The sequence below is a fragment of the Streptopelia decaocto genome, assembly GCF_964273445.1.
Source record: "Streptopelia decaocto genome assembly, contig: HAP1_SCAFFOLD_163, whole genome shotgun sequence".
NCBI classification, from domain to species: Eukaryota; Metazoa; Chordata; class Aves; order Columbiformes; family Columbidae; genus Streptopelia; species Streptopelia decaocto.
In genome coordinates, this window is record NW_028116393.1 from 38,968 (window position 1) to 52,845 (window position 13,878).

General features: G+C 67.8%; 1 protein-coding gene across 1 annotated transcript in view; it reads right to left on the reverse strand.

The window, feature by feature from the left end:
• Window positions 1–13,878, reverse strand: part of LOC309452221 (serine protease 53-like) — a gene marked incomplete at its 3' end in the record, with an annotated part of 31,539 nt that overhangs the window by 1,082 nt on the left and 16,579 nt on the right. The window contains exons 2-8 of the mRNA XM_082076893.1: window positions 6,889–6,921; window positions 5,637–5,716; window positions 5,006–5,093; window positions 3,991–4,122; window positions 1,765–2,087; window positions 934–1,166; window positions 227–366 (exon numbers count right to left, since the gene is read on the reverse strand). Of these exons, the coding sequence (XP_081933019.1) occupies window positions 227–366; window positions 934–1,166; window positions 1,765–2,087; window positions 3,991–4,122; window positions 5,006–5,093; window positions 5,637–5,716; window positions 6,889–6,921 (1,029 nt within the window). The remainder of the gene's footprint in view (window positions 1–226; window positions 367–933; window positions 1,167–1,764; window positions 2,088–3,990; window positions 4,123–5,005; window positions 5,094–5,636; window positions 5,717–6,888; window positions 6,922–13,878) is intronic.

A 13,878-nucleotide genomic window follows, 5' to 3' on the forward strand; every position in this document is an offset into this window, starting at 1 on the left:
GACATGAGGACACCAGGGACCCCAAAAAGGACCCCAACCCACCCAAAAGGGACCCCAGAATGAGACACGGGGACTCCAAAATGGGACCCTGGGACCCCAAAACCCCCCAAAAGGGATCTGGGGACCCCAAAAGGGATGTTTGGGACCCCCCAAAGGACCCAAAAGGGACATGGGGACCCCCACCCCCCCAAAGGGACATGGGGACCCCGGGAGGCCGTTTGGGGACCTGGCAGGCGCTGTCGCTCTCGGGGCCGGTGACACAGACGGTGTCAGGGGGGGTCGGGGTCCCCTCGGGGTCCCCAGCGTCCCCGCAGGACTCGGCCATTGTCACCTCCACGCTGAGCAGCTGCTCGGGGACCCAGGGACCTGGGGGACACGGGACGGGGGACATGGGGACGGGGGGACATGGGGGGACGGGGGACATGGGGACAGGGGGGGACAAAGGGACATGGGGATATGGGGGGACATGGGACAGGGGACATGGGGACAGGGGAACATGGGGATGTGGGAGGACACGGGGACACAGGGACATGGGGATATGGGGGGACACGGGGACAGGGGACATGGGGACGGGGGACATGGGGACAGGGGGGGACACGGGGACACAGGGACATGGGGATCATGGGGATTTGGGGGGACACGGGGGTTATGAGAGGACATGGCGGGGGACATGGGGATGTCACCGGGGGGGACACAAGAGATGGCAACACCAGGGATGGAGGTGACACTGAAACTGGCGACACCAAGGTTGGGGACATCAGGGCCAAGAGTGACACCAGGGATGGAGACAACAAGGATGGAGGTGACACCAGAAATGGGGACACCGGGGAGGGGGACACCGGGGAGGGGGACACCGGGGAGGGGACACCGGGGTGCAGGTGACACAGGTGACACGGGGTGACGGGATGACACGGGCTGCCCGGCGCCACTCACCCCGCGGCCCCAGGAGGGTCCAGCAGCGCGTCCCCGGGGGCGGCCGGTGGTCCCCGTAGGGCAGGCAGAGCGGGCGCAGGCTCCTCCCGAGCTGCAGGGGGCGCTGCAGCCGCAGCAGCGCCACGTCGTGGCCCCGCCCGGCGCCCACGAAGGCGCCGTGGAGCTGCAGCCGCGACCCCGCGTGGGCAGCACCGCCCGTGGCCACCACCTGCCAGCCCTGCGGGTCCTGAGCCCTGCGGGAAACGGGCCTCACCGGACGCCGGGGTCCCTCCCGAACGCCTGGGTCCCTCCCGGACGCCTGGGTCCCTCCTGGATGCCTGGGTCCCTCCTGAACTCCTGGGTCCCTCCCGGACATCGGGGTCCCTCCTGAACTCCTGGATCCCTCCCGGACGCCTGGGTCCCCTCCCGGACGCCTGGGTCCCCCCCGAACTCCTGGGTCCCCTCCCGGATGCCTGGGTCCCTCCCGAACTCCTGGGTCCCTCCTGAACTCGTGGGTCCCCCCCGAACTCCTGGGTCCTTCCTGAACTCCCGGGTCCCCCCCCGAACTCCTGGGTCCCTCCTGAACCCCTGGGTCCCCCCCCGAACTCCTGGGTCCCTCCTGAACTCCTGGGTCCCCTCCCGAACTCCTGGGTCCTTCCTGAACTCCCGGGTCCCCCCCCGAACTCCTGGGTCCCTTCCGGACGCCTGGGTCCCTCCTGAACTCCTGGGTCCCCTCCCGAACTCCTGGGTCCCCTCCCGAACTCCTGGGTCCCCTCCCGAACTCCTGGGTCCCTCCTGAACTCCTGGGTCCCCCCCCGAACTCCTGGGTCCCTCCCGAACACCTGGGTCCACCCCCGAACTCCCGGGTCCCTCCTGAACTCCCGGGTCCCTCCCGAACTCCTGGGTCCCTCCCCGAACTCCTGGGTGCCCCCCGGTTCAGGGTTCCCCAGCTCACCCAGGCACAGTCCGTCCTCCAGCCCAGCAGGGGGCGCCTCCCTGGGGCTGGGCGGGAAGGCGGCAGGCGGGAGGTGGCGCCGCAGCCACCGCGCGTGGGCCGGGAGCCCCGTGGCTACGGCCGGACCCCCCGCGCGGGCACAACCCGCCGAGAACGACAGGACCCCGGCCTGGACCCACCGACCGCCGGACAGACACACAACCGGGCCCCCCGAGTCCGCCTGGGGGGACACAGCCATAGAGACACCATGGAGACGCCATAGAGCGTCTACAAACCCCAGAGAGACACCATGGAGACACCATGGAGACGCCATAGAGCGTCTACAAACCCCAGAGAGACACCATGGAGACACCATGGAGACACCATGGAGCGTCTACAAACCCCATAGAGACACCATGGAGACACCATGGAGACACCATAGAGCGTCTACAAACCCCATAGAGACACCATAGAGACACCATGGAGACACCATAGAGCGTCTACAAACCCCAGAGAGACACCATAGAGACACCATGGAGACGCCATAGAGCGTCTACAAACCCCATAGAGACACCATAGAGACACCATGGAGACGCCATGGAGACGCCATAGAGCGTCTACAAACCCCATAGAGACACCATGGAGACACCATGGAGACACCATAGAGCGTCTACAAACCCCATAGAGACACCATAGAGACACCATGGAGACGCCATAGAGCGTCTACAAACCCCAGAGAGACACCATAGAGACACCATGGAGACACCATAGAGCGTCTACAAACCCCATAGAGACACCATAGAGACGCCATGGAGACGCCATAGAGCGTCTACAAACCCCAGAGAGACACCATAGAGACACCATGGAGACACCATAGAGCGTCTACAAACCCCATAGAGACACCATGGAGACACCATGGAGACGCCATAGAGCGTCTACAAACCCCATAGAGACACCATAGAGACACCATGGACACACTATAGAGCGTCTACAAACCCCATAGAGACACCATAGAGCATCCACAGGTACCATAGAGACACTTAAAGGCACCATGGAGACCAATACAGACCACACAGAGACCACATACAGACCCACGGACATAAAACGCCCCCCCCGAGTCTGCCTGGGGGGTACAGAGCACCTATAGACACCTATAGAGCCCTGTGTATCCATATAGAGCTCTATAGAGCCCCACAGACCAGCCCCAGCGCCCCCAAGTCCGCCTGGAACCCCCATAGGGCCCATAGCCCCCCTATGGACTCTACACATTCTACAAGATCTGTAGGTGACCCTATGGATTCTATGGCATCTATAGGGTGTTCTATAGGTCCCTGACGGGCCGCATGCCCCTCCTGTCCGCCCACACACACCATGCCGCGCCCCCGAACCCCCATAACCCCACACCCCCATATCCCTATGGGAGGCTCCCGAGGGTCTATAGGGTGTATAGGTGGCTCTATAGGCACCTGGCAGGCTCCGTGGCCCTCGGTGCCGCCCGCGCACACCATGCCGTGCCCCCGAACCCCCATAACCCCACACCCCCACATCCCTATGGGAGGCTCCTGAGGGTCTATAGGGTGTATAGGTGGCTCTATAGGCACCTGGCAGGCTCCGTGGCCCTCGGTGCCGCCCGCGCACACCATGCCGCGCCCCCGAACCCCCATAACCCCCACACCCCCACATCCCTATGGGAGGCTCCCGAGGGACTATAGGGTGTATAGGTGGCTCTATAGGCACCTGGCAGGCTCCGTGGCCCTCGGTGCCGCCCGCGCACACCATGCCGCGCCCCCGAACCCCCATAACCCCCACACCCCCACATCCCTATGGGAGGCTCCCGAGGGACTATAGGGTGTATAGGTGGCTCTATAGGCACCTGGCAGGCTCCGTGGCCCTCGGTGCTGCCCGCGCACACCATGCCGCGCCCCCGAACCCCCATATCCCCCACACCCCCACATCCCTATGGGAGGCTCCCGAGGGTCTATAGGGTGTATAGGTGGCTCTATAGGCACCTGGCAGGCTCCGTGGCCCTCGGTGCCGCCCGCGCACACCATGCCGCGCCCCCGAACCCCCATAACCCCACACCCCCACATCCCTATGGGAGGCTCCCGAGGGTCTATAGGGTGTATAGGTGGCTCTATAGGCACCTGGCAGGCTCCGTGGCCCTCGGTGCCGCCCGCGCACACCATGCCGCGCCGCGCCGGCCGCTCCAGCTCGCGCCGCCGCAGGGTCCCGTGCAGGCAGTTACAGGTCGGGGGGCTCAGCAGGGACAGCGCCACCTGCTGGAGGGGGGACCCCGCGGGCAGGGACACTGCGGGGGACAGGGACATGGGGGACAATGGGGACAATGGGGACAATGGGGACAATGGGGACAATGGGGACAATGGGGACAACAGAACAGGGAGACATGGGGACAGGGGGGACAATGGGGACAATGGGGACGGGGGGAAATGGGACAATGGGGTCAATGGGACAATGGGGACAATGGGACAGGAGGACAGGGGGACAATGGGATATGGGATAATGGGGACAATGGGGACAATGGAACAGGGAGACATGGGGACAGGGGGACAATGAGGACAATGGGGACGGGGGGAAATGGGACAATGGGGTCAATGGGGACAATGGGGACAATGGGACAATGGGGTCAATGGGACAATGGGGTCAATGGGGACAATGGGGACGGGGGAAATGGGACAATGGGACAATGGGGTCAATGGGACAATGGGGTCAATGGGACCATGGGGTCAATGGGACAATGGGGACGGAGGGACATGGGGACAATGGGGGCAATGGGATAATAGGGACAGGGGGACATGGGGACAGGGGGAAAATGGGACAATGGGGACAATGGAGACAATGGGACAATGGGACAGGGGACGGGGGACAATGGGAACAATGGGCCATGGGGCCGTGTCCCCCCCAAGAGGACCCAGGCATCCGGGTCCCCCTCACTGTTCTCGGCCACGTGTCCCCAGCCGGTGACCCAGCAGGTGGCGCCGTATGGGAGGGCGTGGCCGGGGCGGGGCAGGCACACGGGGGCCACGCCCGAGCCCGGCCCCGCCCACAGCGGCTCGGCCAATCGCAGCAGGGCCAGGTCGTGACCGCCAGCCACGCCCCGGAAACCAGGGTGAACCAAGATGGCCGACAGCGCCCGCTGACCTCATCGCTGACGTCATCGCCATCGGCCAATCGGAGCTGCCCGGCCACCACCTGCCACGCCCGCAGCTCCGCCCGGGGGCCCGAGGGGCTGGGGGGGGACAGGGGGGACAATGGGGGAGGGGGGCGAGGAGGGACAGGGTGACAATGGGGAGGGGAGCGGGGGGGTCTGGGTGTTCACGGGCCCGGGGGGGCCCAACAGGGGTCTACGTGGCCCAAGAAGGTTTCAGGTGGCCCAGTAGGGTTCTGGGTGGCCCAACCAGGTTCTAGGGCTCCCAACCGGGTTCTAGGTGGCCCAAGGGGGTTCCAAGTGGTTCCAGGGGGTTCAAGGGATCCCGGCGATGCTCTAGGTAGCCCAATAAGGTCCCAGGTGGCCCAAGGAGGTTCTAGGGAGCCCAACGGGGGTCTGGGTGGCCCAAGGGGGCTCTAGGGGGCCCGGTGCCATTATAGGTGGCCCAGTGATGCTCTAGGTGGCCCAGGGAGGGTCCCGGGCTCTCCCAAGGCCCCAGGGGGTTCCCCAGCCCCCCCACAACCCCCAGACTCACCCCATGAAGCAGTGAGCGGCCGACAGGACCCACCGGGGGGCCACCAGGGTCCCCCCGCAGAAGTGCTGCCCCCGCAGCTGCAGACTCACCTGCCACGGCCACTGCCCGGCCCTGGCGGCCGAGCCCCCGACCACGCGGCCCCGCTCGCGCTGCCGCCCGCACTCCAGCCCTGGAACGCGCCCGCACGCCTGGGTCCGGCCCCCAGAAACCTGGGTCCCCCCCGGGACACCTGGGTCCAGCCCCCCCAGACACCCGGGTCCATCCCCCCCAGACACCCGGGTCCATCCCCAGACACCTGGGTCCATCCCCCAGACACCCGGGTCCATCCCCCAGACACCCGGGTCCATCCCCCCAGACACCCGGGTCCATCCCCCCAGACACCCGGGTCCATCCCCCCCAGACACCCGGGTCCATCCCCCCAGACACCCGGGTCCATCCCCCAGACACCCGGGTCCATCCCCCCAGACACCCGGGTCCATCCCCCCCAGACACCCGGGTCCATCCCCCCCAGACACCCGGGTCCATCCCCCCCAGACACCCGGGTCCATCCCCCCAGACACCCGGGTCCATCCCGGGACACCCGGGTCCATCCCCCAGACACCCGGGTCCATCCCCCAGACACCCGGGTCCATCCCCCCCAGACACCCGGGTCCATCCCGGGACACCCGGGTCCATCCCCCAGACACCCGGGTCCATCCCCCAGACACCCGGGTCCATCCCCCAGACACCCGGGTCCATCCCCCCCAGACACCCGGGTCCATCCCCCAGACACCCGGGTCCATCCCCCCCAGACACCCGGGTCCATCCCCCCAGACACCCGGGTCCATCCCCCAGACACCCGGGTCCATCCCCCAGACACCTGGGTCCATCCCCCAGACACCCGGGTCCATCCCCCAGACACCCGGGTCCATCCCCCAGACACCCGGGTCCCCCCCGGGACACCTGTGTTCCCCCTCCCGGACGCCTGGGTCCCTCTCCCTGGACACCCAGGTCCCCTCCCGGACGCCTGGGTCCCCTTAGCGGAGGGTCCCCTGGACTCCTGGGTCCATCCCCCCAGAAACCCGGGTCCCCCCCGGGACACCTGGGTTCCCCTCCCGGACGCCTGGGTCCCTTTGGAGAGGGTCCCCCGGATGCCTGGGTCCGTTGTTCCTCCCCCTCCCGTTTCAACTGTCCTGGGGGTTGTTGCGACAGCAGGGTGGGGGATGGGGGTCCCTCCCGGACGCCTGGGTCCCCTCCCGAACTCCTGGGTCCCCCCGGACTCCTGGGTCCCCCCGGAATCGCTGTGGGAGGAGCCAAGGGGCTGCTCATGAATATGCAGAGTCTCATTTGCATGTTTCTCACCTGGGGGAACCTCCCCAGCTGGAATTCCAGCGTCTGTGGGGAAAAATAATCCATAAAAATGCCGGTGGCAGAACCTGGGAGCGACCCCCGCTCCCCAACGAGGGACCCAGGAGTTCGGGAGGGACCCAGGAGTTCGGGGGGGGACCCAGGCGTCCGGGAGGGGACCCAGGCGTCCGGGAGGGGACCCAGGCGTACGGGAAGGACCCAGGAGTTTGGGAGGGGACCCAGGAGTTCGGGAGGGGACCCAGGCGTCCGGGAAGGACCCAGGAGTTCGGGAGGGGACCCAGGTGTTCGGGAGGGGACCCAGGAGTCCGGGAGGGACCCAGGAGTTCAGGGGGGACCCAGGTGTTCGGGAGGGACCCAGGAGTTCGGGAAGGACCCAGGAGTTCGGGAGGGGACCCAGGTGTTCGGGAGGGGACCCAGGTGTTCGGGAGGGACCCAGGCGTTCGGGAGGGGACCCAGGTGTTCGGGAGGGACCCAGGAGTTCGGGAAGGACCCAGGAGTTCGGGAAGGACCCAGGAGTTCGGGAGGGACCCAGGAGTTCGGGAAGGACCCAGGAGTTCGGGGGGGACCCAGGAGTTCGGGGGGGACCCAGGAGTTCGGGAAGGACCCAGGAGTTCGGGAAGGACCCAGGTGTTCGGGAAGGACCCAGGAGTTCGGGAGAGACCCAGGAGTTCGGGGGGGACCCAGGAGTTCGGGAAGGACCCAGGAGTTCGGGAGGGACCCAGGAGTTCGGGAGGGGACCCAGGCGTCCGGGAGGGGACCCAGGCGTTCGGGAGGGGACCCAGGAGTTCAGGGGGGACCCAGGTGTTCGGGAGGGACCCAGGAGTTCGGGAGGGACCCAGGAGTTCGGGAAGGACCTAGGAGTTCGGGAAGGACCCAGGAGTTCGGGAGGGACCCAGGAGTTCGGGAGGGACCCAGGAGTTCGGGAGGGGACCCAGGAGTCCGGGAGGGACCCAGGCGTTCGGGAGGGGACCCAGGAGTTCAGGGGGGACCCAGGTGTTCGGGGGGACCCAGGTGTTCGGGAGGGGACCCAGGAGTTCGAGGGGACCCAGGTGTTCGGGAAGGACCCAGGAGTTCGGGAGGGGACCCAGGAGTTCAGGGGGGACCCAGGAGTTCAGGGGGGACCCAGGAGTTCAGGGGGGACCCAGGTGTTCGGGAGGGACCCAGGAGTTCGGGAGGGACCCAGGAGTTCGGGAAGGACCCAGGAGTTCGGGAGGGACCCAGGTGTTCGGGAAGGACCCAGGTGTTCGGGAGGGACCCAGGAGTTCAGGGGGGACCCAGGTGTTCGGGAGGGACCCAGGAGTTCGGAAGGGGACCCAGGAGTTCAGGGGGGACCCAGGTGTTCGGGAGGGACCCAGGAGTTCGGGAAGGACCCAGGAGTTCGGGAGGGACCCAGGAGTTCGGGAAGGACCCAGGAGTTCGGGAGGGACCCAGGAGTTCAGGGGGGACCCAGGAGCTCGGGAGGGACCCAGGCGTTCGGGAGGGGACCCAGGAGTCCGGGAAGGACCCAGGAGTCCGGGAGGGGACCCAGGAGTCCGGGAAGGAACCAGGCGTCCAGGAAGGACCCAGGAGTTCGGGAAGGAACCAGGCGTCCAGGAAGGACCCAGGAGTTCGGGAGGGGACCCAGGCGTCCGGGAAGGACCCAAGAGTTCGGGAGGGGACCCAGGAGTTCGGGAGGGACCCAGGCGTTCGGGAGGGGACCCAGGCGTTCGGGAGGGGACCCAGGAGTCCGGGAGGGGACCCAGGAGTCCGGGAGGGGACCCAGGAGTCCGGGAGGGGACCCAGGAGTTCGGGAGGGACCCAGGAGTTCGGGGGGGGACCCAGGAGTTCGGGGGGGACCCAGGAGTTCGGGAGGGACCCAGGAGTTCGGGAAGGACCCAGGAGTTCGGGAGGGACCCAGGAGTTCGGGGGGGACCCAGGAGTTCGGGGGGGACCCAGGAGTCCGGGAGGGACCCAGGAGTTCGGTAGGGGACCCAGGAGTCCGGGAAGGACCCAGGACTTCGGGAGGGGACCCAGGAGTGCCCCAAGGGACCCAGGAGTCCGGGAGGGACCCAGGAGCTCGGGAGGGACCCAGGAGTCCGGGAGGGGACACAGGAGTCCGGGAAGGACCCAGGCGTCCGCGAAGGACCCAGGAGTTCGGGAGGGGACCCAGGCGTCCGGGAAGGACCCAGGAGTTCGGGAGGGGACCCAGGAGTTCGGGAGGGACCCAGGCGTCCGGGAGGGGACCCAGGCGTTCGGGAGGGACCCAGGCGTCCGGGAGGGGACCCAGGCGTCCGGGAGGGGACCCAGGAGTTCAGGGGGGACCCAGGAGTTCAGGGGGGACCCAGGAGTTCGGGAGGGGACCCAGGAGTTCGGGAAGGACCCAGGAGTCCGGGAAGGACCCAGGAGTTCGGGAAGGACCCAGGAGTTCGGGAGGGACCCAGGAGTTCAGGGGGGACCCGGGTGTTCGGGAGGGACCCAGGAGTGCCCCAAGGGACCCAGGAGTTCGGGAGGGACCCAGGAGTTCGGGAGAGGACCCAGGAGTTCGGGAGGGACCCAGGAGTTCGGGAGGGGACCCAGGCGTCCGGGAGGGGACCCAGGAGTTCGGGAGGGGACCCAGGCGTCCGGGAAGGACCCAGGAGTCCGGGAGGGACCCAGGTGTTCGGGAGGGGACCCAGGAGATCGGGAGGGACCCAGGAGTTCGGGAGGGGACCCAGGAGTTCGGGAGGGACCCAAGAGTTCGGGAGGGACCCAGGAGTTCGGGAAGGACCCAGGAGTTCGGGATGGACCCAGGAGTTCGGGAGGGGACCCAGGAGTTCGGGAGGGGACCCAGGAGCTCGGGAGGGACCCAGGCGTTCGGGAGGGGACCCAGGAGTTCGGGAGGGGACCCAGGAGTTCGGGAGGGGACCCAGGTGTTCAGGAGGGACCCAGGTGTTCGGGGGGACCCAGGTGTTCGGGGGGACCCAGGTGTTCGGGAGGGACCCAGGAGTTCGGGAGGGGACCCAGGAGTTCGGGAGGGGACCCAGGTGTTCGGGAAGGACCCAGAAGTTCGGGAGGGGACCCAGGAGTTCGGGGGGACCCAGGAGTTCAGGAGGGGACCCAGGAGTTCGGGAGGGACCCAGGAGTTCGGGAGGGGACCCAGGAGTTCAGGGGGGACCCAGGTGTTCGGGAGGGACCCAGGTGTTCGGGAGGGACCCAGGAGTTCGGGAAGGACCCAGGAGTTCGGGAGGGACCCAGGAGTTCAGGGGGGACCCAGGAGTTCGGGAGGGACCCAGGAGTTCGGGAGGGGACCCAGGCGTCCGGGAGGGGACCCAGGAGTTCGGGAGGGGACCCAGGAGTCCGGGAATGACCCAGGAGTTCGGGAGGGACCCAGGAGTTCGGGAGGGACCCAGGAGTTCGGGAGGGGACCCAGGAGTTCGGGAGGGGACCCAGGAGTTCGGGAGGGACCCAGGAGTTCGGGAGGGGACCCAGGAGTTCGGGAGGGGACCCAGGAGTTCGGGAGGGGACCCAGGAGTTCGGGAGGGACCCAGGAGTTCGGGAGGGACCCAGGAGCTCGGGAGGGACCCAGGAGCTCGGGAGGGACCCAGGCGTTCGGGAGGGGACCCAGGAGTTCGGGAGGGGACCCAGGAGTTCGGGAGGGGACCCAGGAGTTCGGGAGGGGACCCAGGAGTTCGGGGGGACCCAGGTGTTCGGGAAGGACCCAGGAGTTCGGGAAGGACCCAGGAGTTCGGGAGGGGACCCAGGAGTTCGGGAAGGACCCAGGAGTCCGGGAAGGACCCAGGCGTCCGGGAGGGACCCAGGAGTTCGGGAAGGACCCAGGAGTTCGGGAGGGACCCAGGTGTTCGGGAGGGACCCAGAAGTTCGGGAGGGACCCAGGAGTGCCCCAAGGAACCCAGGAGTGCGGGAGGGGACCCAGGCGTCCGGGAGGGGACCCAGGAGTTCAGGGGGGACCCAGGTGTTCAGGAGGGACCCAGGAGTTCGGGAAGGACCCAGGTGTACGGGAGGGACCTAGGAGTTCGGGAGGGACCCAGGAGTTCGGGAAGGACCCAGGAGTTCGGGAGGGACCCAGGAGTCCGGGAAGGACCCAGGAGTCCGGGAAGGACCCAGGAGTCCGGGAAGGACCCAGGAGTTCGGGGGGGACCCGGGTGTTCGGGAGGGACCCAGGAGTGCCCCAAGGGACCCAGGAGTTCGGGAGGGACCCAGGAGTTCGGGAGAGGACCCAGGAGTTCGGGAGGGACCCAGGAGTTCGGGAGGGACCCAGGAGTTCGGGAGGGGACCCAGGCGTCCGGGAGGGGACCCAGGAGTTCGGGAGGGGACCCAGGCGTCCGGGAAGGACCCAGGAGTCCGGGAGGGACCCAGGTGTTCGGGAGGGACCCAGGAGTTTGGGAGGGACCCAAGAGTTCGGGAGGGGACCCAGGAGTTCGGGAGGGACCCAGGAGTTCGGGAGGGACCCAGGAGTTCGGGAGGGACCCAGGAGTTCGGGAGGGACCCAGGAGTTCGGGAGGGACCCAGGTGTTCGGGAGGGACATAGGAGTTCGGGAGGGACGCAGGAGTTCGGGAGGGACCCAGGAGTTCTGGAGGGACCCAGGAGTTCGGGGGGGACCCAGGTGTTAGGGGGGACCCAGGTGTTAGGGGGGACCCAGGTGTTAGGGGGGACCCAGGTGTTCGGGAGGGACCCAGGTGTTCGGGAGGGACCCAAGAGTTCGGGAGGGACCCAGGTGTTAGGGGGGACCCAGGTGTTCGGGAGGGACCCAGGAGTTCGGGAGGGAACCAGGAGTTCAGGGGGGACCCAGGAGTTCGGGAGGGGACCCAGGCGTTCGGGAGGGACCCAGGAGTTCGGGAGGGGACCCAGGCGTTCGGGAGGGGACCCAGGTGTTCGGGAGGGACCCAGGAGTTCAGGGGGGACCCAGGTGTTCGGGAGGGACCCAGGAGTTCGGGAAGGACCCAGGAGTTCGGGAGGGGACCCAGGTGTTCGGGAGGGACCCAGGCGTTCGGGAGGGGACCCAGGTGTTCGGGAGGGACCCAGGAGTTCGGGAAGGACCCAGGAGTTCGGGGGGGACCCAGGAGTTCGGGGGGGACCCAGGAGTTCGGGGGGGACCCAGGAGTTCGGGGGGGACCCAGGAGTTCGGGAAGGACCCAGGAGTTCGGGAGAGACCCAGGAGTTCGGGGGGGACCCAGGAGTTCGGGAAGGACCCAGGAGTTCGGGAGGGACCCAGGAGTCCGGGAGGGACCCAGGAGTTCAGGGGGGACCCAGGTGTTCGGGAGGGACCCAGGAGTTCGGGAAGGACCCAGGAGTTCGGGAAGGACCCAGGAGTTCGGGAGGGGACCCAGGTGTTCGGGAGGGACCCAGGCGTTCGGGAGGGGACCCAGGTGTTCGGGAGGGACCCAGGAGTTCGGGAGGGACCCAGGAGTTCGGGAAGGACCCAGGAGTTCGGGAGGGACCCAGGAGTTCGGGAAGGACCCAGGAGTTCGGGGGGGACCCAGGAGTTCGGGGGGGACCCAGGAGTTCGGGAAGGACCCAGGTGTTCGGGAAGGACCCAGGAGTTCGGGAGAGACCCAGGAGTTCGGGGGGGACCCAGGAGTTCGGGGGGGACCCAGGAGTTCGGGAAGGACCCAGGCGTTCGGGAGGGGACCCAGGCGTCCGGGAGGGGACCCAGGCGTTCGGGAGGGGACCCAGGAGTTCAGGGGGGACCCAGGTGTTCGGGAGGGACCCAGGTGTTCGGGAGGGACCCAGGAGTTCGGGAAGGACCTAGGAGTTCGGGAAGGACCCAGGAGTTCGGGAGGGACCCAGGAGTTCGGGAGGGACCCAGGAGTTCGGGAGGGGACCCAGGAGTCCGGGAGGGACCCAGGCGTTCGGGAGGGGACCCAGGAGTTCAGGGGGGACCCAGGTGTTCGGGGGGACCCAGGTGTTCGGGAAGGACCCAGGAGTTCGGGAGCGACCCAGGAGTTCGGGAGGGGACCCAGGAGTTCAGGGGGGACCCAGGAGTTCAGGGGGGACCCAGGTGTTCGGGAGGGACCCAGGAGTTCGGGAGGGACCCAGGAGTTCGGGAAGGACCCAGGAGTTCGGGAGGGACCCAGGAGTTCGGGAGGGACCCAGGTGTTCGGGAAGGACCCAGGAGTTCAGGGGGGACCCAGGTGTTCGGGAGGGACCCAGGAGTTCGGAAGGGGACCCAGGAGTTCAGGGGGGACCCAGGTGTTCGGGAGGGACCCAGGAGTTCGGGAAGGACCCAGGAGTTCGGGAGGGACCCAGGAGTTCGGGAAGGACCCAGGAGTTCGGGAGGGACCCAGGAGTTCAGGGGGGACCCAGGAGCTCGGGAGGGACCCAGGCGTTCGGGAGGGGACCCAGGCGTTCGGGAGGGGACCCAGGAGTCCGGGAAGGACCCAGGAGTCCGGGAGGGGACCCAGGAGTCCGGGAAGGAACCAGGCGTCCAGGAAGGACCCAGGAGTTCGGGAAGGAACCAGGCGTCCAGGAAGGACCCAGGAGTTCGGGAGGGGACCCAGGCGTCCGGGAAGGACCCAGGAGTTCGGGAGGGACCCAGGCGTTCGGGAGGGGACCCAGGCGTTCGGGAGGGGACCCAGGCGTTCGGGAGGGGACCCAGGAGTCCGGGAGGGGACCCAGGAGTTCGGGAGGGACCCAGGAGTTCGGGGGGGGACCCAGGAGTTCGGGGGGGGACCCAGGAGTTCGGGAAGGACCCAGGAGTTCGGGAGGGACCCAGGAGTTCGGGAAGGACCCAGGAGTTCGGGAGGGACCCAGGAGTTCGGGAGGGACCCAGGAGTTCGGGGGGGACCCAGGAGTCCGGGAGGGACCCAGGAGTTCGGTAGGGGACCCCGGAGTCCGGGAAGAACCCAGGACTTCGGGAGGGGACCCAGGAGTGCCCCAAGGGACCCAGGAGTCCGGGAGGGACCCAGGAGCTCGGGAGGGACCCAGGAGTCCGGGAGGGGACACAGGAGTCCGGGAAGGACCCAGGCGTCCGCGAAGGACCCAGGAGTTCGGGAGGGGACCCAGGC